The sequence below is a fragment of the Synchiropus splendidus genome, chromosome 4 (assembly GCF_027744825.2).
Source record: "Synchiropus splendidus isolate RoL2022-P1 chromosome 4, RoL_Sspl_1.0, whole genome shotgun sequence".
Taxonomy (NCBI): domain Eukaryota; kingdom Metazoa; phylum Chordata; class Actinopteri; order Syngnathiformes; family Callionymidae; genus Synchiropus; species Synchiropus splendidus.
This window is the reverse complement of record NC_071337.1, coordinates 7,148,211-7,172,294: the sequence shown is the minus strand read 5'-3', so window position 1 is coordinate 7,172,294 and position 24,084 is coordinate 7,148,211. Positions and strand designations below refer to the sequence as shown.

At 43.4% G+C, this 24,084-nt stretch overlaps 3 protein-coding genes across 6 annotated transcripts; 1 reads left to right on the top strand and 2 right to left on the bottom strand.

Annotated features, from left to right (window-relative positions):
- Nucleotides 1-295: 295 nt before the first annotated feature.
- c19h1orf109 (c19h1orf109 homolog (H. sapiens)) lies at nucleotides 296-1,915 on the top strand. Its single transcript, XM_053863356.1, has 4 exons — nucleotides 296-665; nucleotides 790-969; nucleotides 1,041-1,159; nucleotides 1,787-1,915. Exons 1-4 carry the CDS (start codon nucleotides 397-399, stop codon nucleotides 1,825-1,827), a joined length of 609 nt encoding a protein of 202 aa, XP_053719331.1. The 5' UTR covers nucleotides 296-396; the 3' UTR covers nucleotides 1,828-1,915.
- Nucleotides 1,916-2,692: 777 nt separating this feature from the next.
- On the bottom strand, nucleotides 2,693-3,376 carry cldn35 (claudin 35). The gene has a single exon (XM_053862781.1). It carries the CDS (start codon nucleotides 3,374-3,376, stop codon nucleotides 2,693-2,695), a length of 684 nt encoding a protein of 227 aa, XP_053718756.1.
- Nucleotides 3,377-4,737: 1,361 nt separating this feature from the next.
- ago4 (argonaute RISC component 4) lies at nucleotides 4,738-23,915 on the bottom strand. Of its 4 annotated transcripts, none has more exons than XM_053862483.1 (18): nucleotides 23,735-23,915; nucleotides 16,494-16,665; nucleotides 16,264-16,384; nucleotides 15,970-16,151; nucleotides 15,538-15,674; nucleotides 15,156-15,290; nucleotides 14,708-14,795; nucleotides 14,468-14,615; nucleotides 14,232-14,351; nucleotides 13,954-14,115; nucleotides 11,941-12,089; nucleotides 11,684-11,868; nucleotides 10,575-10,906; nucleotides 10,188-10,331; nucleotides 9,975-10,109; nucleotides 9,793-9,894; nucleotides 8,808-9,007; nucleotides 4,738-8,091 (listed from the first exon to the last, which is right to left on the bottom strand). In XM_053862483.1, the coding sequence occupies exons 1-18, from the start codon at nucleotides 23,751-23,753 to the stop codon at nucleotides 7,983-7,985; spliced, it is 2,640 nt and encodes an 879-aa protein (XP_053718458.1). In that variant the 5' UTR covers nucleotides 23,754-23,915; the 3' UTR covers nucleotides 4,738-7,982. The 4 variants fall into 4 exon arrangements, with proteins under 4 accessions (XP_053718458.1, XP_053718459.1, XP_053718460.1 ...); XM_053862484.1 differs by having other exon boundaries at nucleotides 11,941-12,074; XM_053862485.1 differs by having other exon boundaries at nucleotides 13,987-14,115.
- Between the last annotated feature and the right edge of the window lie 169 nt (nucleotides 23,916-24,084).

Genomic DNA, 24,084 nt, shown 5'->3' with positions numbered 1-24,084 from the left:
CATTGTTGTTAATAAATAAAATAAAATAAATAATAGCATTATCACCAATATTCCAAGTAAAAATTTTAAAACACTTGAAATGAAGAACGAATACATGGCGAATATATATTGTCGTTGTATTCACTTTTATGTTACATTTAAATTAAACTTGATTGATTACTTGTCAACCGATTTGTTTAGCATAAAATGCCACTTTGGTTGGTATTTTATTCTTATTTAGGAACTTTTTCGAGCGGAGAGATTTCGACCAATCGGAGCGCTGGACATCACTGTTTACATCACGTGGTCGGAAGTGTATGACACACGACATGGCGGCTGAAAACGCGTGTCTCGAACTTGCACGTTTCTGAAATAAATAGTTGGACAGAGACGGTTCTGGACGCGTTTGTGGACACGATGTCCAAATCGTTCCTACCGGCTCTTCAACAAGCGCTGCGGAGAAGCTTCCAGAGTCTTGAGAGCAGCCAGAAACAGTGGGCGAGCGTTGCGGCGGAGTGCGCCCCGCTGCTCGTCTCTCTCGGGAACTTGGCCGAGCAGTCGCGCGCTCTGTCCGCCGTCCAGCTCTCCAGCACCCCGCTCAAAGTGTTCCCGGACCTGGAGGATCGGCTGAAGTTCAAACTGATCCAAGCTGCTGATGTGCTGCTCAGCAAACTTCACGAGAAAATGTTGGTGAAAGAAATGTCAAATGTGATCTTATTGGATTCTAAATATTGAACGAAAACTTCTTGACTACTTGACTCTTTCAACTTGTCTGGTGCAAATACGAACGTATTACTTCCTCCTCTGCAGGACGTCGCTCCAGTCGGTCAGAGACTCGGTCAGTAACCAGGTCTCAGCAGTCGTCCAGTTGTACCAGCAGAACTTGGATCACCTGGATCTCCAGGCGGCGACTGAGCGCTCCGCCATCGTCCCGTCCGTGGCGGACATGATGGCGTGGCTGCAGGACGCAGAGCGTCACTATCGACAGCAGTATCCTCCGTCTCAGCGCCTCCACTGTCGCCTCGCTCTGTCACCTTCGTTTCCTTGAGTCATGTGTTCAGATTCCTGAGGAGGAAAGCTCTGTTGCAGACTCTCAAAGCTGAGGAGCTTTCACAGCTGGAGTCGATCTCCAAGAGATGGAACTCGTTGGAGAATCCCTCCGCTGAGCGCCACGTGTCGGGTATGTGATGTTTACACCCTGGATTCTTGTGTAACTTTACTTATAATTACAAAAGAAGAGGGTGTTTTTTAGGTATTAAATATTAGTAATAACAGAGAAATTAAAATATGTATAAGTAATAATAAGTTTTGTGTAACTTTACTTATAATTGCAAAAGAAGAGGGCGTTTTTTAGGTATCAAATATTAGTAATAACAGAGAAATTAAAATGTTTATAAGTAATAATAATTCTTGTGTAACTTTACTTATAATAACAAACGAAGATGGTGCTTATGAGGTAATTATTATCATAAAAGAGAAATTAAAATATATTGTTCATTATCTAAAAAGGAAATATTGCATGTGGATGATGTTTAATAATTAATGTAATGAAATGAAATGTAAATAAATTATGTTTACAATGAAGACCAATATAACACACTTCACAGTATTTTTATTTTTATTGTAATACTAACACAATATACTGCTTTCTTGTTCTTTTTTTTTTAATTGCGAACCATCCCATCGAACAAGAGATAATCGTGTATTTTTTTCCACATTTCCTGTTACATTTATCTATATAAAATTTAAAATCATTTATCTAAAAGCTGTCACATTAATGGCGAACTAACTTTTTTTGTCATTTCAGATATGCTTTGCAAAGTTTCTTTCTTTCTGGAGTCAGGATGATAAAATGGATTCAACTCATTAAGAAAAAAGTAAAGCGTTTTTTTTTTTTTTAAAGATATTTATATGTATTTTTTCAGTATTTTGTCACCTATTAAAAATGTTATGTGGTAGCTGGTGCCTGTCGATGTTGCAGAACTGTATCTGTATCTGAAATGAGTGTGGAGACCTTCAAAGTGTTGATATCATACTGAACGCCTGAAAAGTGAATCACTTTTCAAGTTGAACACACATAGGCAGACAGACAAACCTATGCCGTCGGAAACATAATCTCCTTGACAGAGGTTACAAGAGCACCACCTTCTGAGCTCTGTACATGAGGTCTCATGAAGCCTTTTATTCCCATCACAAATAGCTAGCAGTGCGCACAGAATCCATCTACACTTCATCTAGTGATGGGTAGATGTGGTATCATGAAACAGTGTCTTAATTTTGAGAGGCCACTATATGGCGTTCTTGGTTTAGAAAGCTGGGAGGTTTTCATTGAATTTTACAGCAGACAGCGCCATCTGGTGGCCTCTGAATGTCAGGACACTGTGTCATGAAGCCTCATCAACCCATCACTAACAACATCATAAACAGGTCACCAGTTTTCCCAAAAGTTGAAACAGGAGGAAAAGGTTTGACCAGCGTTTCAACAATGATTTTATTTTGGAGTTTAATCTTGAAACACACTCGATAGCTTATTGCAGTGTAACACTGAGGGAGAATCACGGCAAACTTCCAAACCAGAACCATCATCAGAACCAGAGCCAGTTCTTTCAGGTTCTTTCAAACACAAACACACAAATACTGAAGGTGGGTTTGCTCATAAACACACAGTTCGGAGGTGAAAAGGTCATGTTTTAGTTCGCAGTTTGCTGTAGTTTCAGACATACTCCTTCATGGGTAGACTGTTGGAAGCGATGGGTTTCGGAGGATCAGACGCCGGCGAGTTGGCGAAGCTACGTCCGACGTAGCCTCTGCGGTACCTGCCACTCTGCTCCATCAGGGGGCAAGTGCTGCTCAGGACCGCTCCGCTGATCATCAGGATGACAGCGGCCGCCCAGCCCAGGTAAATGGCCTGGCCCAGCTCGCGCTTGTGCATCGGCGGCACGTTGGGGTTGTAGAAGTCCTGCACCACGGTGTTGGCAGTCCAGGAGATGGGAACCAGGACGCACAAGCCCGTCACGATGAAAAGAACTCCGCCGGCCAGAGCGATGCCCGCCTTGGCTCGACGGTCGTCTCCGGCGCAGGTGGTGCACTTCATCCCGCAGCAGGAGACGGTGCAGGACAGCCAGCCCATGAAGATGGCCAGGCACATGAGCGCCCGCGCCGCCTGGATGTCCGGCGGCAGCGCCAGCATGGAGTCGTAGGTCTTGCATTGCATGTGGCCGGTGGTCTGGTAGATGCAGTTCATCCAGATGCCTTCCCACTTGATCTCCGACGTCAGGATGTTGCTGCCGAGGAAGGCCGAGACTTTCCACTGGGGTAAAGCAGTGACCGCGATGGCCATGATCCAACCTGTCACCGCGCAGGTGAAGCTGATCAGCTGCATCCCAGTGTTCACCATGGCGGCAGACGCAACTTCACTTACAACCTCAGTTTCTCTTCAAGTCAAGGTCTCCCTCAAACTGTTCCCTCAGCCAAGCCCCCGGACCATGCTCACCATTTCCAGTTCCACGAGCCTCAGGCGAGACCAGCAGTCCTGCTTTCTCTCAGACACTTTCTCCTTCGCTTCAACTACTGGGCTCCACTCACTGCATTATTGAACAGCTCGTAGCTGCGCAGCCACCTGAAGCAGGATCAATCCAAAAGAGTCACGTCCGAGGGGCCCTGATGGGCGACACAGATCGGTGCGACCCAGGACCCGGTCGGTAAGCTGTGCAAATCCTCTGTGAGGTATAGCCTTACCGGCACCGATCACAGCGATATCACCTGATACTCGGGTCCCTGGTCCACTGACGTGCCCGAGAACAGATCCAGTCTCGACGGCGCAGACTGTCAAAATGCTTTGTCGACTCTCTCCACGGAAATGTATTCAGCACTTGACAAAGCCTCTTCAGATGGATGCACCCAACCCCCTTCCAGGAGATAGGAAATTCAAATCAGCCCAGGTCTTCACAAGGTCTCTCCATACCACGTAGACCCCTGGTTTTTAGCTCCCCGATAAACCTGAGAGTGACTTCCAAACAAACCACGAATGAGAGAGAGGAAGGGGTGAAAGAAAACAAAAGCTGGGAGGGATGGACAAGCGTTCATAGATGGATCAGGCAACACAAAGCCCACATGAGAGGGGTGGCCCCCAAAATGAAGGGATTATGGTCCAACTCACGTTTGTTTTGGAGGACCTTTCAAAAAAAAAACAAAACATCTTTTGTCTGCTACAGCGGCCGTAAATGGAGCTGCTGAAAAGCTGCGTACGCACAGGTCATGAGTGGGGAACGACACGTTTCTTTTTTCCTAGCTGTGGCATCCAGTTTGAAACACAACACCCTCTGAATCTTGCGCCACAGTTCCGTTGAATTAAATATCACGGCGCCAAGAGCAGCCGCTCGGGTTTCCCTTTCTTCTCTCTTGCTCCTGTGTTTGCTTGGTAACCGTTGTCAGGGCAACGGGACACAGGAAATGGAAGGAGGTGAAGAAGTCAGGAGGCGGAAGACGGTGACACGCTCAAACCTTGAGGAAATGGGTCACACGACGACAGGTGTATCTTAAAAATCTTGATCTAAGAATTTTAAAGAGTTGAGAAGTACTGCTACAAAATTAAATCTTACTCGTTTTAGTCTTTAAAAAGCCTCTTGTTATCCCGTTATGAATGAAAGTAAGGCCTAAGTTGTGCGATGCCTTACTATTGAAAGGCATCGCGCAAATTCGTTCACTGTAGCGCGGGGAAACAGCGGCACCTGCTGACAGTAAATGATGAGCGCACAATTGTGAGGCATAAAAAAAACATTTTATTACTTTGCACATGAACACAATATTCCCTGCAGGCTAAAAAAATGAAAGGTGTATTCAAACATGTATATTAGAGCAAGGACAGCATGAGAGTGGCAGGTCCATGTGAAGCTCCGCCCCTTTCTTGTACAACATCCAATCACATAGCAGGAACGAAACCATTGACAGAAAATGGTGCGTTCCACTCACGAATAGCTTCAGGAACCCGAAAAGCAGAGCTCTCCCCCCCCCCAAGAAAAAAAAAAAAAAACAAGAGATAGTCAAACAATTAAAATACACAAAATTAATTATGATAATGATTGCGTTAAAAAATAATTTGCAGAGCTTTTTGTTGGTTTTTTTTTTTTGAAAGGTCACTATGACGACCTGTTCACGAAGAAGTGCATTTCTGAGGATGTGGGGGAGGAGTCAGCTTGGTTGCCATGGAGACACTCAGCTGCTGTCACCTGGCTGTGAGCGGAGAGAGGTCCGGTCTTTCACGTGTTCAGGACTGAAGAAGTTACCTCGCTTAAATGTGAACGCAGCGCAAAGAGCCGACCCCTCTCCCATCCAGTCCAGATCATCACCGACATAAAAACAAAAACAAAAAAAACAACATATTGCTAGCCTAAAAAAGAAGGAAAAAAGCCCCAATAAAATCCATCCGTTTTTCAAAAAAAAAAAAAGATTTTTTATATTTTTCTGATGTGATAATAAATATTTTTTTTCCTTTTTTTTCTTAAAAAAACAGGACAATACTCCGGCATGCAGGCGAGCAAAGGTTACATTTCGGAACGAAAATAGTCTAATGCTACACAACTATACCACCAAATGCACATTCCCACTGATTGATACAAGCAAATTAAATAGAAAATAAGAAAAAAAATTAAGAACAGAGACACGATAGCGAGTAGAACAACCACCACAACGGTAAGAATGAGCTTCCCCAGATGGTGAGAGACTGAAGTCGGGTAATATTGCTGCGTCACGGTTCTTTATAGAAATGGAATTTGGTGAATGTGGAGATCAGTGCAGAGGAGTTCCACACCTGCGAACGCCCACCGTAAAAACACCCTTTAATTCCCGCGCCCTAGCGCTCCGAGGCCGACACCCGTGTGCACGCCTTCAACAGGAAGGTGCTCAAACTCATTCATAGTAAACCTGCTGCTTTACGGGTGGTTTATTACAAAAGGGTTTTCAGCGAGCGGACCCCCCTGGTGAGGCGTGCACCGCCGACCAACGTTCCCGCGCGTCCATCGCCCAACGCTACGGTGGTTCTACTTTCGGAGCTGTCACACATGGCTACGTTTGCGCAGGAGAATCTCCGGTTGTTTGGGAAGCTGCATCCCGCAACGATGCGAGTCACCGTGACTCCAAAACAACAATTCGTGGTTGTGCTCGCATGTTGTGAAAGTAGCCATGTAGGTTTTACCGTGACAGTCAAAAATAGCTTACGGAGGGGGTCGCCGAGCTTACTAGCTTTAATCCAGTGTTTAAAAATGTCCGTTAAAAACATGAAAAACATTTAAATAGATTACAATGATTATATTTATACACAGAGTAATAGAAACCGTTTTTAGAAATTCTAAAAATACCACTTCCGCTTTGAAACAAATTTGATCCGAGATTGTCGCCCTGAACGCGGCGCTTCCGAGCCGCTTCCCTCGCTAACAAACACGATGTCATCCACCCCGGGGCCGTTCGTCTTCTTCTCCTCGCTATTATGCTACAAAAACAACCCAAAGAAAAATCTACACCCCCCCTTCACCTGCGCTGGTCACTACACACCCAGCGTCACTGCCCAAAACATTTCATCACGATAGCACAACAACGACAACATCAACAACAACATCAACTACTTGTTTCTAAACAACGTCTTAAGATAACCAGAAAAAAAACATCTTATATTAAACTTTTACAAATCTGCTTTGTTGATTCGTATGTATAAATGCATAAAGGTAAGAGAGGTCGAGAGCGCCCTCTGTTGCTTGCCTAGCGTCCCGGGTCAGTGCAATGAATTGGCCAGAAAGGAGACTGAACAAAGGTATGCTGGTTCCCGGCCCGTTATATGTCTAAAAACAACAAACTATATAATCTGTTAGATCATCAGGTCCAAAACAAAAAAAAGGATCTTGACACAGAGATAAAAAAAAAAAAGGCTGAGGAGGTTTGGAACACCTTCAGCCCAACAGGTCCCAATGCTGAGCCAGTCCCAGACCAGACCACGGTTACTACTGCTACACATCAGACCCACCTTTGAGGTTGAGTTGATCCCAAAGGAGCCAAGCTCCGCCCACCAATATGAAGTCGATTTCAATTAAAATAAGCGACCCAGGTCTGTCTGGGTTCATATGTCTCACTGTCGCTTTATAGATGTAAATATATGTTTACTGTATGTGTGAATATAAAAACAACACATCTGAGGCATTTACAGCAGTTAACTCGTCGATTTCCCTTTACAATTCAGTGGCCTGCCATGAAAATCTCTCTGACACAAACACACGCACACACGCACACACACAGCAGTATATGTATATACAGATATGCACGCACACATACACGCAACATGGGAGGAAAGTAGTTATGGGCATGGACACCCAGGTCACCTCGCTTGTAAAAGACAGTGAAGGAGGAAATCTAAAAACACACGCGCATAAAAAGGAAAAAAATATATCTTTCTGAAAAGGTCAGCTCCCGTCCGTCTCCAAACGAGATCCCTCCCCCCACCACCCCATAAACCCAAGACCTTGTGACAGATTGTGCCCAAAAGGGCTTTGAGGTAAAAAGTAGATAAGAGTCCTGGCTTAGCTAGGTGAGCTAAAGATGGCCGCTGGCCCGGATGACGCCAGTTCAGGTTGTGTTGTTATAAAACAAAAACAAAAAAAGGAAAAAAAAAAAAAAAGAGTGCAGACGTTGTACAGAAAAACAAAATAATGGCTCAACTTATTCTGCGGATCTGGTTTGCTTCCTTCGATGCGTCCGGAACCCGCGGCGGGGACCGTCAGTGCTGGGTTGCTGGTTTCATGGCGGCTCGATGGGGAACGCTGGTTGTCCCGTCTAAGAGCTGCTGGACACTGAGACCATGTCCAAGAGCCGCTTTGGTGCTGATACATAAGTGTGTGTGCGAAGAGACGGACGATACGGAGAAAGAAAGGACTGGCGTCGAGGATACAAACACACTGAAGTGAAAGAGGAAGAGGAGGTGGAGGAGGAGGGGAAGTTTGATTGATGCGCTCGCTAGCTTAAGCGAAATACATGGTGTGCTGGGTGTCGTAGTGGATCTGGACCGCCTTCGCCAAGGCCTGGGGGTCCCGGCCGTTGCTCTGGCCCGACACGTGGCTGCCCTCGGCGCTGCAAGACAGGGGCAAGAAGCAGGTCAGGGCACGGTGGTGACACGGGGAGGGGCCCAGATCATCATCCTCTCATTCCAAATAGTAACTACATGAGGGGCCACTACTGTTCTGAGGCGGCAGAAAGAAGGAGAAAGTAGCCTGAATGTGATGGGAGAACAACATGAAAAGTGAGAGGCAGCATGGAGCCGGACTCTGTGACCCCTGACCTCCTGTAGCAAAGATCCACTCTCCTTCAGACAGTGTGGGAATTTTCCCAGAAGTTAGGTTTCTGTGGAATTCTGCATGTCGAATCACATCCATGGTTGCTATTCAGCTGAACTGTTTTTCCTGCTAAGATGCCGACGTAAGCAAAACATGTCATGTGACGTCCGGAGCGCTTTACCCTTCTAATTTTGTACTCTCAAAAAAAAAAAAAAGGTTTGAGCAGTTGAATGGGCATAACCCATTTAGTTTATAAAGTCAATTCACAACAACAACAAAAAACAATTTGCACATTTCAATGGAGGAGGAGAGGAATTTAAAACTGACTTTTAGACTTTTAGCTATTTGTCGCAGTTTTTTTTGTTTTGCTATTCACAATTTTTATGTGAAGCAAGTTGGTTATTATGCATGACTATATACCAATCTGCCTGTATAAATAAGACTATATTTTTATACTGATTGCTCATCTTCTGTCCTACACCTCAGCTGGAAGCAAGTGCTGTTCTGCCTCACCTGTCATGGTCTTTGTCCACCAGGTGGTACCGGGCTCGGAAAGCCACCAGCCGGGCGTAGTAGGCCGGCGCCGGGATTGAAACGGAGCGTGTGCAGCGGACATAGGTGTGACAGAGCTGGTAGGTCAGGAGCTGCAGCTCATCGGCCGTGAAGCAGTTGTCATCCCACAAGACGTGATAGTGGGACGGACGGCTGGTTCCCTGAGGAGGAGAGCAGGCTTCTATTTAACCACAGTCAAAGACATTGAGAAGTAACTACTGCATATTCACACATTCAATCATAGTTATTAATCATGAGTCTCAGTCTAATTTTTAAAAACTATTTTTTAAACATAAACTGCAATAAAACAGTTGTACATAAATTATTATAAATAAACAGTAGAGAAATTATTCATACACCGGCGGGTGGCAATAACGCCACATCAGGCGGTAGCAACAGGATAAAAAAAAAGTAAATACAAATTTTCATGAGTAAAAGTAACTTCAGAATTTGACTTTCTACCACTTGTAATGCAGGTCATTTTCCAAGTATAAAATAGTATAATAATATAAATAGTATATTATTTATTATTTTACTGCAGGCACGTTACCATCACACAGAAATCAGTAGACAAATGGGTTGAGAATCAACCAGCGATTTTTGCTCAGAGTCCAGTGTGTACAAATTGGCTTTGGTCTCCTCCATCACAATGAACTGCACTGTCAATATGAGATATATTTCATTGGAGTTCCCAGTCCTTTTTAGACGTGTAGCCTCCAACAAATATGGAAAAAAAATATTACTTCTACGAAATAATAAAACACTGCACTCATGCTTTACTGAAGATTTATTTTAAGTGGTAGCAAGCTGATGAGTCTTAATTTTAAATGGTCAGTAGGTGGTGCTCTCACATAAAAATGGTGTCATGAATATAGTAAAAACAAAGATAATAGAGGGCCAAATAGTGGGCCTGCAAGTCTAAATGATCATCATGAGAGCCTCATACCTGGATGCCAGCGTGGCTGCACAAGTAGAAGTCGAACTCAGACGGGTGTGTGATGGTGCTGTCCACTGTGGTGCCGGCAGGGACGTTGCCGCTCTTGCCCACCTGGAAGACGGCAAACGTTGCATTTAAGAGGCGACAGGCAGTGAAAGACGGGAGTAACAGCGCAGTGAAGTCGAACTGACCCTCTCAGCTTTATCGGAGCAGAAGAGACGGGTGTGGTGGCGCTTTTGGACCACGATGTAAGTGATGCCGGGCCTGTAATCCTCCTCCAGGCTGATACACGCCTTCCTGATGGCAATCAGCTCGGGCCATGCAACCTGAACACAGACATGGGACAGAATGAACATGGCGAGCATCTTCAGATGGTTTCACTAATCCTGGAGTAGGAGACTGACCTGTTTCATCTGACCCTCCGACACACCGCCGCGGTAGTAGATGATGCGTGTGGGCTTGAAGCGAGTTGACTTGTAAAACTGAATGAGCAGCTCCCTCACCATGTTGGTCAGATCCTGGATGACCTCCTGACTGAAGAGTTGCTCCTGTAAACACAAGATCATAGTGTTAGAAAACAAGAACAACAATTAAAATGAGGACAATTGCTGAAATTGAAACACTTGCAGAGACAATGATGGAAGCTTGTTAAACTCTTCTTAATGTGTTTTCACAACTAGCACGCTAGTACAAGTTCAGTTCTAAATGGCAGTTAATGTTTCTGAGTCTTTCCCCCTCACACATTACTTTATCAATCCACGAAGATGTCCAATATCTTGGAGGCATGTTACCTGGGACATATCCTGTCGAGACGTCTGGACTCGCACCGTAGCACAGTACCGACTGGGGTGACCGTCCATGCTCCCCACCACAGCAGCGATCGAAGGTTTCTTTCCGTCGCCTGCCGGAGGATGAGTGACGTCTGCACCCAGGAAGATCACAGGCTGCTGGAACACAGAGGGCCTCTGATGCGGCACCAGGACGTTGTTGATGCCGCCGAGCTTGGCGTTGATTTTCAGGCAAAGATTGGAGAGGGTCTGTGGGGAGGTCTTGACTACATTCTTCACCTGGACACACTGGGTGGCCATGCCCAGGAGGGTGTCACCCACACGCTTCACCTCAGCTGAGAAGAAACAAACTGGATTCACAAGCTGAACAGACAGAACAATCCTCCAGAAAGGAGAAGTGCTTTGAACACTTTTAAAAAGTGACACATTGAACCCATCTGCACAGCTTAAGGAGACGCGAAGCAGAAACTAATTTCAGCTGATGTCTACGTCGATGTTCAGCAAGCTTTAGAAAAGCTCATGAAGCTTCAACAAATGTGATTCGTTTTAACATCAGCCCAACATGATGAATCCAATTTGAGATCTACAATTAACATGACTCTGATGTCCAGACCAAAAGATAAAGTCCTAACGCCTAGTGAGGTTTAGAAACCATATTGCATAACTACTCAGACCGTCACACCTATCCGGCCGGAAACACATTGAATGGGCACAAAAATTTGTTTCAACTCTACAGTGAGAATGAGGCAACATTCCACATCCATCATTACATCAAGGAAATCCAAGGACTAGTCATGGACATGCCTGCAGGCCTTCTTTGACTGGTGATTCACGGAACTGTTGGATTTATTTTGGGAGTGTGATTGGGGCACAAGGCCAAGTAGAAACACCTTTTCCTTGCCAATATTTGTCAGTCCAAGAAAATGCTACATCCACATGAACACATGTGCAGAGCTGGGAATGAAGTCGTAGCCAACAGCAAATCCAGAAAAACAGTTTTTCAAATCTATCTACTCTGGATCCTGGTTTTAATAAGTTGCAGTACCACTGACTGGTGCATCTCCACCAAGGTGTCTATGAATACTTGCGTGGGTAACATCAATATCCCTCACCATATACAGGGGTTTTTCCTGGCAGGATGACCACAATAAGCTGAAGGCCAACATAGGACATCTTGAGGTGTTTGAACATGGGCTCCACACTGTCAGCTCCCTGGGCGTATTTACAGAAGCACGGCTGGCCTTGGATGGGCATCCCTGCATCCTTGGAGATCTTCCGCAGCTGGTCAGTGAAGCTCCTATGAGAAAGTTTGACATTCAATGCAAGACCAAGGGCAGAAACACGTTTCACCATGAACTCGATGACTCACTTGAGCAGATCCTCTCGACACTGTTTCTGAGGGGCGAAGCAGGCCACAGCCCAAACCTTGATCTCGATACCAGCGTAAAACTGCTTTCCTCTCATGTCCCACACGCCCTGATTGGGTGTGGCGACGGTCTTGTTCTGCGGAGAGAGTCCCTACCCTCTTAGTCAACCCACCGGTTTGATGAACCAATTCTATCAATGCGCAAACTGCCAATGCTAACACAACTGTGGTGCATTATCAGGCAGAAACCAGCACTTGAACTGGGTCCAATTTCTTTTCCTGAATGGCAGAATACCTGAGGATGAAAATGAGCTACAACTTGTGGTGTAGGAGGACACAGTAATCCTGGGAGGCTGCTTCTTTTAATTTGGTTAACAAGATTAGCTGCAGACCATTAAGGAGCTTTCTGTCCTCTCAAAAAGTACCACACTGGACTGCGAGAGCAAAGAAAAGTCAGCGAGATTTAAATCATTAAAGCAACACTGTTTATCTTCATGGCATAAAATAGTTGTAGATAACACTGGAAACAGTAAGTCTTTTGTTTAAGTGATTTCCCTGGTTAATAAAATGCCATAAATCAGAAACATACAGGTACACTTGAAATCAACTCTACAGCATTGCTTTCATCTCATCACCAGCAAAACTTTTTTTAGAGTTTAAGCACAGTATACATTTGACAACAAAACCATGCACTTTTCATATTCATTCACACCACAGCAATGGAAAATGCAATCATTCTTCAGAATGAAGTTCACAGGAAGCTGATTGAGACTGAAGACTCCAGCTTGAACCATTAGCTTTGAGTGGCAGCCTGACGGAATGAAATGGACTGACTACAATTACCGAGAAAGTTTTGGAAGTTTGTAGATGTTCAGGCGGAGCACACCAGCCACATACAGGGTGACTGAAAAGTAACTCACAATTCTAATTATGAATTCAGTAGAACTTTTAAAACAATGTTTATCTGAGTGACAACTGACTTTGTAATCATATTTTTGAGACTGCTTACTTCATGTAGTACACTCTAGAAACATGGCTCTGAACTTCAGGGCTGTTTTGTGTGTTTTCTTGACCTTTCACGGAAGACCGGCTCAAGATGACACAAAAAACATCAAGAATTGTCACACGAAAGTCATAAGTTATAGCCACAAGAGCTCAGAGTGAAATCAGCAGTGAGTCGTCGGTGACTGGAAAAGCTTGTGGACACATTCGGAGTCCACATTACACTGTGATTAAAACCCGATACTAAAAGCTATAACAAATACAGAGTTACATTGTAACCATCTTGTACAAATTTAAATCAGATTTTCTTTTTTATTTTCCACACTGACTGACTGATTTAAAGTTTCTAATCAGCATCCTATGGTGACATTCATCTGTCCACCCCATACACACCATCCTTGGATCACAAAGCAGATGCACATTTTTGGGATTCAGCTTCAGAGGATTCAAAGAATTACATTGATTACAAGCACATCTGAGATTGATCTCGACCTCAGCCTGCGTCCTGTGCATCTGATTTGCGATTCAGCCGGCCCTCTTCAGTCCACAATGTGAGGTCACCTCTTTCCTTCAATCTTCGTTACACTTTGACTATAAATACATCCTATTACCACAGCATGAGCATGAAATTGTAAGGTACATTCCTCGACATTCTGTATGATCAAACAGAATTGAATGGAAAATAAGATTGTAATTTTGGTTTACATTACTTTAAATCCTGCATTGGTTCTCCAGTTTCAAAAACATGTTACTATGAAGGAAAGAGGACAAACACATGCAAGACTTTTGAGATGTTGGGGTGTTACTTCCAGGTCTCATTAATTTGAACGAGTCAAAGCAAAAGAAATCCAAATCAATTATTGATCATGATTTAGTCACTTGAGTTCTTTTGTTACAATTCAGTCCAAACATGTTTGAAGCAGACCTGGAAGAAAGCCCACGCTCCAGCCCGCACCATGTGACAATCAATCGCAGACTCACACCCCCGGAGTGCAGCCCATTCCCAGTACTCACCCTGCCACAGTCCCGCCCAGTGTCTGTACTCACCCGGCCCCCATACTGCAGCATGGGTGCTGGGAGAACACGTCCCGTGACCTCGGTCATGTCGTTGTGGACCACGATGCCAAACTCCTTCAGGTAAGGGTCTGGACCCCCAACCATGCTGTTGCTTTTCACCTGGAGAGGGGTGGGAATGTTTGAAAACGCTCTACCATAGCAACAGAATAGTGTCTTAAAAAAACTGTAATAAAAGACTTGAATATCCTCTTAGCACGAATGAACAACAAACTCACCAGTCTACTGATCTCCTCTTGTCTGTCGGGGGCTGAGCGAGCGGTAGCTTTGATCATGGTGGATGTTTGGTTGTCAGTGAGCTTCTTGATGCAGCGCTGGCCTGCTACGATGTTACAGACCTAAAGTAAAAGACAAGTGTATCTTGTGTCTTAAAAATTGACAAATAGTACAACTTGGACCATAGAAGACAAGATTTTAGTGCAACAAAAAAAAACAAAATAATTTTTCTTCTAACCTCCAGGGGAAGGTAGGTGTGCTTCTGTTCCTGGCCGACTTGCAGACAGGGCAAATGAGGATACTTTAGCTGCAGATTGTACTTCTGTTTGAAATATTGGGCTACGGTGCACTCCATGGCTTGACCATTCTCCAGCTGTAGGGGGAACCTGCGCACAAATCAAAGTCGGGAGGGTCAAGAAACACAATTCTGAAGAGAAGAATAAGAGGTTATGCTTTCAATTGAAATTGAAACATTTACGTTTGGTGGCTGGCAGGACGACGGGTCACATTGCAAACTCGATACTTTCTCTTCATCTGTCCACAATGTGTGACTTCAACTTTTAAACCTGAAAGAAAGAAAGAGCTTCATCAGAACGTTATTCCTGTGTGTTGTTATTATCATAACATTGTTCTGCTTGCATGAGTCAACCAAAGACACTTAAACAAGTAGTGGTTCTACACATCCACATGAATTATGTGGTATAAATGTGTGCACCAGTGGTTGACTTAAAGGCCTGAGACAGAGTCTCTCGACTCTAACCCTCATGACAGGACACATTTAGCATTAGCAAGTCCTTAGTGGTTGTCAAAGGATATTGGTGATGTCACATGACCACAGCAGACTATTTTCGTCAACACACCATAGATGCAACATTAAAAACATCATATACAGAAATATAGTCAGAAATAATTAATAAAAAGCCCACCTCTAATTTCCTTGGTGAATTTTACACGTTGCGAGTCGGTCAGTGGTTTGGTCTGTTCGTTGATGTTCTGGATGTCAAGTACCTCACACATGAACTCAATCACAGGTTGAGCCCGATAGAAAGCGGTGGCAGACACTGCGAGCCAGAGAGATAAGAGTCACTGAGTTATGGAGATAATCATACATGTAAAAAAATATATATTTTCGGCAGTGACCAATTTTCTTCTAGTTAATATCACATAAGCAAGGAGAACACTTCAAAATAAAATATTTGCATAATTTATTAAGATTACACAAATATCATACTACTCATGCTTCTGAACTCATGTTAAATATCGATCACCAATTGAATCAATTTCAGTGATATAGTGTCAGCTTCTCACCATCGATGTTCAGCATCATGTTCCACATGGCAGGACGGACAGACTGATGGAAACCAAACCAAACCTCCCTGCCACCTCCCAGTGGATGGTAGTAGCCCTCAGGAGGTGAGAAAAACGAACGCCCCACTGGTGTATACCTGCATCAAAATATATAAGACAGTCATGATCAGAATCAATTTATTTGGCCAAGTACAGACATGTAAACACGGAATAACACGGAATTCTGTTCCAGAAAATACTGTCTCTCTATTTTTCACTGACCTAATCACAGACAACCGATTTAACATGAAGTGAATCCACGGATATTTATCAAATTTAGCACAAGACAACTGACTACTCTGATGACATCAGTCACCCCTCATTTACTTTATCCTTTAATCTGCTACTGAAAACAGTAAAGCACAAAAAAGCAGCAACATCGAACACCACTACCTCATGGAAGGAAGATGACGTGTGATGACATCCAGAGCCTGAACAGAGTCCTCTGGAACCTCGTTCAGGTGACCTGACAGAGCTTCCAGTAGCATCTGAAGACTGACCACAGACACCCACTGCAATGACACCTTGAACGTCTGATCCTTCCCCTCCCCTGGCAGCGTCACTTCCAGATCCACCTGTAAGAAAAAAAAAGAAAATTCACCAAGAGGTTTAGCAAAATGAAGCTTGCTAAATGATCGCTCTCATTTAGAGAGTATTCACACTTGTTTCGCTGAGGAGGAAACTCACCCGGTCTCTTCCTATTGGCAGTGGATGTGCTGTGTACATGTTCCTCTTCCCGTCATAACCTGGCTGTCGGTCTCCAAAGATTTGCATCTTGAAGTGCCGCACCATTGTGTCCACCACTTCTCTACAAGGAGCAGTAAAAATATTATTTAGAACATTTTGGGTTTCTGCTCGTCCAAAGAATGCGGTAATATGTGGCAAAAATTCCAACAAAGAACAAATGCCTCCCTCACCTGTTGACCCTCCTAGGCCGTTTCTCAGGTTTGATGTCGATATCATAATGATAGACATCAATCTTGGGAATCTGCACCTGGAAGTGGTTGGCAAGGAGCCGGATGGGTTTCCCCACCGTGCCAAGGCCGGGACGCCGAGGAGGCTGGAACAGAGACGCTGGGGCGGGCGGGCCTAAGGAGAGCACACAGACTAAGGTGAGCAGTTGGTAATATTTAACATATTATTAGAACCAAAAACACAGTTTCCATCAAATATGTTGGCTGCTGTATGACTTTTAAAAAAAAAGTACATTAATGGCAATTGCATTACTTATATAACGCAGCAGCAGTGCGGAGACAGCATTAGCACATATCTTTGTTTGGACTGGTTCACGTCCCAACAGCAGACTTTCAGCTCATTGTGACACAAACGTCACAAGTGAGTGTCACAGACTACAGGAAACCCTTGTGTAGACTGTTTCGCTGGGGGGCGACAAACTCTCCCATCAAAAAGGGCTCATGTCAGAAAGCCCTTATTGCACTGTTTGATCTATGGATAAAAGTTTAAGAGAGCTTTCCATTTTGACTTTAACTAATAAATATGTGTGGACAGCAGCTATTAAGAAATTATGCCTCACTTGGAAAAAATATCTTTGGAATGCTACCCCATTCATGTCCAAATAAAATCATATCCACAACAGTATTTCTTGTTTTTAAAGACAAAAAATGTTTTGGTTCCTGCTTCCAACAATGTAGCCAAGTACTCCAATGAAGAAATAATTCAAATCTATCAACCCAATCACCAAATACAACAAAGGCTAAAGACAAAGAAACTGTATGTCAAAATTGAAGATGGACAAAAAAAAAACTATATTTTATAATTATGATATTAATTAATCCGAGTGCTACAGCTGACAGATGAGCTGGTTCTGTAACCAAGAAGGAAATATAGGCAAGTTTTGGCGTGAAAAGTCTTCCATAGGACAAAGCTAATGATCTTCTGTGTCTATAATTCATCTAAGTTGTGTAGCATTTGTGGCACCCTGCTGCCTGTCGTATCGATTCCTATGCAATCTCTTCTTCATTTACTTTCCATTTATTTGATTTGCTCTACATTCATCTGTCTGATAAAGGTCACTTTCTGAATAAAAGACTTGATGGCGACACAACGCCAAGCTTTTTGCACGACTACCTCATCAACATCAACTGCTTGAGTGAACTGAAATGGCCTCACACACTCACACGGGTTTGATGGAGCTGTGGCTCCGGCCTCTGACCTACTTGGGTCAACAAGGTTTGGGGCGAAACAATGACCCCCAATTATCCTTCAGTCCGCCCCCAGCTCCACCCAGACACACAGGTCGCCCACCCTACACGGCGAGACAAAGAGCGAGCATCTCTTAGACAGACAGCAGCAGCAGCGCCATATGGAGGGGGTCCACTCACCAAGTCTGGGATTATCGTTACAATAAGGGACCCCTGTCACAACTACATATGTACAGTGTCTACGGCAGTGGTCAAACCTTGTATTGCACACTCCATTTAAGAGCCAGATTTCAATTCAATTGTTTTGTTTAGATAATTACCTCTTTATTAACAAGTTATTGTGAGGTCTTCAGTTGGACTGTGTAAATTTGCCATGGGAGATACTGTATGATGTAACAGCTGAGGCATCTGGGCAATGAGATATTCCGATATACACTGACGGTGAGCCCAAGAAAATAGGATAAATAAGTCAGGCGTCAAACTAGTGACGTGGCATTAGTATCAATTCATTTTATTCTCCAATAAAAACCTCAATACATTAACCATGATTGAGCATATTCATAGAAAAGGGAAGAATGTGATATTCAGTCATTCTCAGCACCACTTCGTTCGGAAACAAGTTTTGAAATTACAAACACTTGTCAACCTGCAAGGTGTTGACTTCACAACATCAATTAATCAGGACTGGACTGCCGCACCAACATCACTTGCGCTCCAGTAAGCTTTCGCACATGCAGCAAAGACACACAAAGTCCCTGAAATCGAGTTAATAACCCTTAAAAATGTCTGTGTTTTGCATTGCCTTGGGTTCAAAAGAGCAGTCTGTGTATTTCTTATAGCAATGAAGGCAATTTCAGGTGCGCTACCATCAACAAAATGCTATATATTCCACTTAGTTTAATTACAAAAACATTAGTGTTTTGAAGCATCTCAATACGATTGCTCTTAATAAAACCATTGCTACTTCGGAACTTGTGTAAACCCCAAACTGTGACAGAATTGAAATCAGTAGTGAGTGTACTAATGTTGTACTGAGACAGCTTAATGCTTTTGTCAACTCATGGCGAATAGACTGCGGGGGGCCTCCTGAACTCCATGTTCCCGCACGCTCTAGTTAGCAAGTGATGCGCAAGAACACAGACAATCCGGACCCTCTCCACAACTTCCTGAGAGCACGGTTTTCGACACGCCCTCATACAGCCTGGGCCCCCAATAAACTCCACCTTCCAGAACTGCCCTGAAACAAGACCAATTTAGTCCAACTACATGAATTAAAATCAACCCCGCTTCAGATGGCCCACTGACCCATTTGCCTATATGTACAGTCTGTGATAATCCAGGTGTGGTTACTGTTAACGTTGCATTTCTCACCAGCAACCAACTAATCTATAAGGACAGTCATAATTCAATGATGCAAGGCAAAATATATGAGCTCAGCTCACATTCTCTTGACCTTCAACTACCTGGTGGAAACCCTGATTAATAATGTAGGTAAGGATACTTCTTTGAAAATAACATTTTTCTTGCGTATCACAGATTTACAGGAATGACATTAGCTATTAGGTACAAAACAAAAGCAGAAACCAGTTGACAACAAGAATAAGCCTCAGACGTGTGCTACCATCATGTGACGATATAATAAACAAGACTTTTTAGGCAGTGTAATAACTGTAGGTCCACAATTCACTTTGCTTTTACCATAATATTACCAAGTTTACCAAATAATACACAATATCATTCTCTAATATTTACATAAAACTTTATATAACAGTAATATCCATTGTAGTACAGTTCATGTGCTTTCCAAAAAGGTGGATAAAAGGTCTTAAAGGTCATTGACCAGCGTGCACACAACCGTAATGATCTTAGTTTGTGGGTGGGACACTTGAGTTAAGACCTCTTCCACTTTCACCAAAAGCAGAACTGATCTAAATTTAGCCTCCTCAGCTGCCAAACTGTATTACACCTAAACATGTGTGAGCGTCTCTCTGAATTAAAAACCTCCTTCCAGGACATCTAGAAGACATGAACACCCTTCATACCAACCATTCATTTATAGTATTGGTATAGGTAAAACTACAAAAAAAATAGCCGCCTAAACTCACTTCCATAAGCAGAGTTTTGGTTTGACCTGGTCAATGTTTGGAATGAGGGTGATATATTTGGGGAAGATTTCATTATTAAAAAGGAGGAGCCAAAGAAGGAGTTGAGGAAGGTGATGCACAGGTGCAGGTAAAAAGCTTCAGGAACTCAAAGAGAGCAAAGATAAGTGGAGGACTGGCGCTGAAAGTAATTTGCCCAAGAGTTAAGGAAGCTTAATATAGATCACAAGAAGCTGTGGAATCACAGAGGTATTGCTGACTCCGACCGGCCCAGCGAAGTGATTCCTTGTTGATAAACAAGGTTCAGTCCATAATGATCAGGAATATCACAGTAAACGTCTTTCATAGGATTTGGAGGAAATGTGAAGCATACAAACGACTGGATTATTATGGCTGTTTTTTTATTGATTTACTGGTTGTCTTGTTTGACAAAAACAGTTGGGTATTGTGATGTTTGGCTGGAAATTGCCCTGCTGAACAATTTATTACAATCTGCCAGTTTTTAGCACTTTCAAACTTGGCCGGTCGTACTACTACCAAATGTCACCAATAATTAGTATTCTGGCCACCAGATACTGGACTGGTTCTTTTGCTTCAAATGTCTACACTGGACCGGACCCAGAATTGAACACGGGCCACCGCTGTGACAGTAAAGAGGTCCTCATAACCAAATGAAACACTGTTTAAACACATTTTTGCGCACGGCACACAGGTAAAATATATCTAAATGTATTGCTGGTTATTCTGATGTAGAAGCAGTCGGTGACACAAGCTTGATGCCCCAAGAGTTTTAAGCGATCGCCGTCTCATACAAGTATCGTACTCATTTGAGCAGTAGTAAAACATTTAAATAACTTTCTTACATCATGGTTGCAAAGCCAGTTTTTCCAAAGTATCTAAAAAACAATGTTAACATTACACCACATACAAAATGGTAAATGGAATGCGTATCCAGAGAAACAAAGCACCTGCTGTCACATTTACGTGTGTTGATGATCAAATTAGCCGACTGTGACTTGTTGCTAAAAGTAGACTTTTGATTTACGATTCTGGAAAACTAAACTCAAGCAGGAAGGTAAATCACAGTGCTAAAGAATGCAAAATAGGAGACTTCCTCAGATATAAAAGGGGGGGAAATTATTGTGACCCCTGACATTGTTTTATCATGATGCCAAGCTATTTTGTCCAGCAGCTGCTATTGTACAAAGAACAGCACTGCTGAGCTAATCCAACTGTAAACAACAGAATCCATCTTTGTGTTCTACTTCATGGTAGCAGACAAGGTATCCATTGTTAACGAACACTGGGTGTAGCGAGTCACAAAATCCAATAGCAGGTGACAAAAACGCACTGAGAGCCAAACAAAAATAATAAATCCAGACTTTCTCCCATTCACGGTGAGGGCAAATTAAATTCCCTTTTCTTGATCCAGAAAGCGACAGACTTCCCGGAGGAGAACACATTCAGCTTTTAATATCTGCGCATCTGTAAAATGATGTGTGAACGGTGATGCAAAGATTGGTCGCCTATCTCTCTGCCTCGCAGAGCATCGGCACAGATCTGATGAAAAAGCATTCAATTATGGATCCTTGTTCACATTTGTGCCAAAGGATTTGCTGACGTGTGCCACCTTCTTTAACAGCAAATGTGCACTGCGACAGCAACACTAATAAGTAGGATGATAATAATGGCAAGACCGAGTATGAGCCAGAGATTAGCAGAACTGACACCCACATTTGCAACTCACCCTCCTGGAGGAGGTATGCATTCACACATTCATTTCATTCTCTTGTGATCTTTATCCAGGAGAAGCAACAGGAAGCGCAAATGAGCCCGGGTCAGAGTCACAGGCTGGGCTGCAAACAATCCTATGCCGGTAACGTTGTTGGAAGTGCATGCTATTTATTTTCCCCAACACCAGTTTAACAAAAAGCATGTTGCATAACTAGAACAATAAAAACATCAAGGAAACACCTTCGTAAACGAGCAAATGTGTGATGAGGGTCTTACAGATTCAAATGAAAGGTAACAAACTCTAAGAGCAGTGGCTTCCAAGTGCTAATTTGACAGGGACAGAACATGGAAGGACAAATTGTTCCCATCTCTCCTCCGCTGCAGAATGGCAACGTTTCACAGCTCTGCCATTATTATCATTCAGAACAACAAAACTTCAGGGCTTTCCAGTGTATTAAAGTCCTGGTACATCTTTGCAATACATATTATTATGTCATGTGCATCAATATAATTATGGTTCTTCAATTAGTGCAAGGTTTTAAGGCACTAATGCTTAAAAACATGCTCGAACTATTATCATACTTTATCATAGGATGATTTGCAGTAGGATATACACCTCAGACAATCTTTAAAGAACCCTTTTCCCCGCCACTCAGCCTATGCAAAGCTTAAGCATAGTAAAATTGTTGTGATATGTTTAAATTCCAAAATAAAGGCTATTCCAGTGGATTTGAAGATTAATTAATAATTCATGTCGCCTGCCATGTACGGTGAATGTAAACAAACAACTGTGGGACTAATAAAGGACATCAAAAAAAAAACCCACTGACCAAACAGTTATGAAATGTTATGGGTGGAGAAATACTGTTGATATTTCTTCCAGATTTTGGTAGACACTTGTCTTCTTCATTTCAAACAATGTCATAATACTAATAAGGAACAAAGCCAGCAGGACACAAAACAGAAGAAATTATATACATTTTGCTTCACAATAAGAGTTTGTTTGCTTTTACTTTTACAAACTGTCCCTCAAATTTATTATTTATGTATTGACATCGAAAACATTGTCTGCATGTCTTACTGCTGGAAGACAATGACGAACCCGTGGAAGTTCATTGTAATTAAATTGGGGTGAAAATACCAGAAAGAGTGTTTAGGAGTTTGGAGTTTCTGAAGCCTATTCTCATAGAAATCAAGAAAGTTATACTTAATAATGCACAGAATATAGTCTCATCAGTAAATGTGCACCCAAAATATTAAATATATTACCTTCAACTATTTTATCAAACAATCTGACAATAGTAAAATTAATCACAAATACTACTTTTTAAAAATACCCCACCTGCAGAGACGCATTCCAGATATATTATTCAAGTGAACAAGGTGTGTTTTTTTGTGTTTGGCCCCTTTACAGTGACTATTTCAGGTCCACCGCAGCGCTGGATGGTAAGTGCCTTTGTTATCATATGTGAGATGGGAAATGTGGAGCTGGGCTGCAGATGCGATCGATAAAAGCGCAATCCATTGATGTTACAGAGAAGAGGCGCGTAAAGCTATGACAAGCCCACAATACTCTCCTGCTGTCAAAATACCACGGCTGAAATACGCCCAGTTTCGCTTTTGGGTCTCCGAACATGTGTTTTACTGGCATTCATTTTATGTTTCCGTCCACTGCTGTCATCATGGACGAGGGCAGCCCGAAAAGACACGCTGTTCCCGATGGCGATGGTTGAATTCACAAGCGCTCAGCGGCGACACGGATGTGACAAACACTCGAGAGGCGAAATGTTTCGCCTTTTCTCGTTGAAACGAGCCCGTATTGAGCCTCGAGGATCTTAGGACATCGTGTATACAGGACGTAAACACACCACTACGCGGAAGGAAGGACGGTCCTTGTTAAATCCCCACTCACACAATACAGGCTCCGACACGACGAGCGCTACGTGCTTCGAGTGTTTAACCACACTCGCCACCTGAAACAACGTACACCACCCTCAGTGGTCAGAAATATAGGTTCTAGGTGGTGTAAACAATGCCATTAACGGCCTCGGGTTGCTTTCCCGTCACCGCGTCGAGGCCTCCGCGAAGCCTCGGCCCACAGTGCGGCGGCGCATCCGCGTACACAAGCATTTCAAATGGCTGTGTTTTTTCACTACTTACCGGGTCCGAGCGCTTCCATGGCCGAGGCCTCTCTCTCCGTCTCTGTCCCGGCCTGGCGGCTCCGTACCGACGCTGAAATTGGGGGCGGTATCGCGAAGCTTAAAGTGGCTAAATTAAGAAAAGGGAATATAGATATGCAGGGATGACTGCTGACCTGAACCGCCGCTGCTGCTTCTGGCTCTTGGGGATTTGCAACAGCGCATGCGTCTGGGGGAGACGGCGGAGTGCGTTGTGCGCATGCGTCTACTGTACAACTCAAAAAAGGAGTAATATCAATATTTGCGTTTCATTATTTACAATACAATTTGTATTTAATGTCATTAACAGTGATGACAGCAAGACAACTCAGA

Excerpts from the sequence above, each read along its gene's own strand:
- c19h1orf109 (XM_053863356.1), top strand. The coding sequence starts at position 397 with ATGTCCAAATCGTTCCTACCGGCTCTTCAACAAGCGCTGCGGAGAAGC. Across the intron at positions 970-1,040 it reads GAGCGTCACTATCGACAGCA|ATTCCTGAGGAGGAAAGCTC; the intron begins GTATCCTCCGTC and ends TCATGTGTTCAG. Across the intron at positions 1,160-1,786 it reads CGCTGAGCGCCACGTGTCGG|ATATGCTTTGCAAAGTTTCT; the intron begins GTATGTGATGTT and ends TTGTCATTTCAG.
- cldn35 (XM_053862781.1), bottom strand. The coding sequence starts at position 3,376 with ATGGTGAACACTGGGATGCAGCTGATCAGCTTCACCTGCGCGGTGACA.
- ago4 (XM_053862483.1), bottom strand. Across the intron at positions 14,352-14,467 it reads ACACCTACCTTCCCCTGGAG|GTCTGTAACATCGTAGCAGG; the intron begins GTTAGAAGAAAA and ends CTTTTACTTTAG. Across the intron at positions 14,116-14,231 it reads AAGAGGAGATCAGTAGACTG|GTGAAAAGCAACAGCATGGT; the intron begins GTGAGTTTGTTG and ends ACCCCTCTCCAG.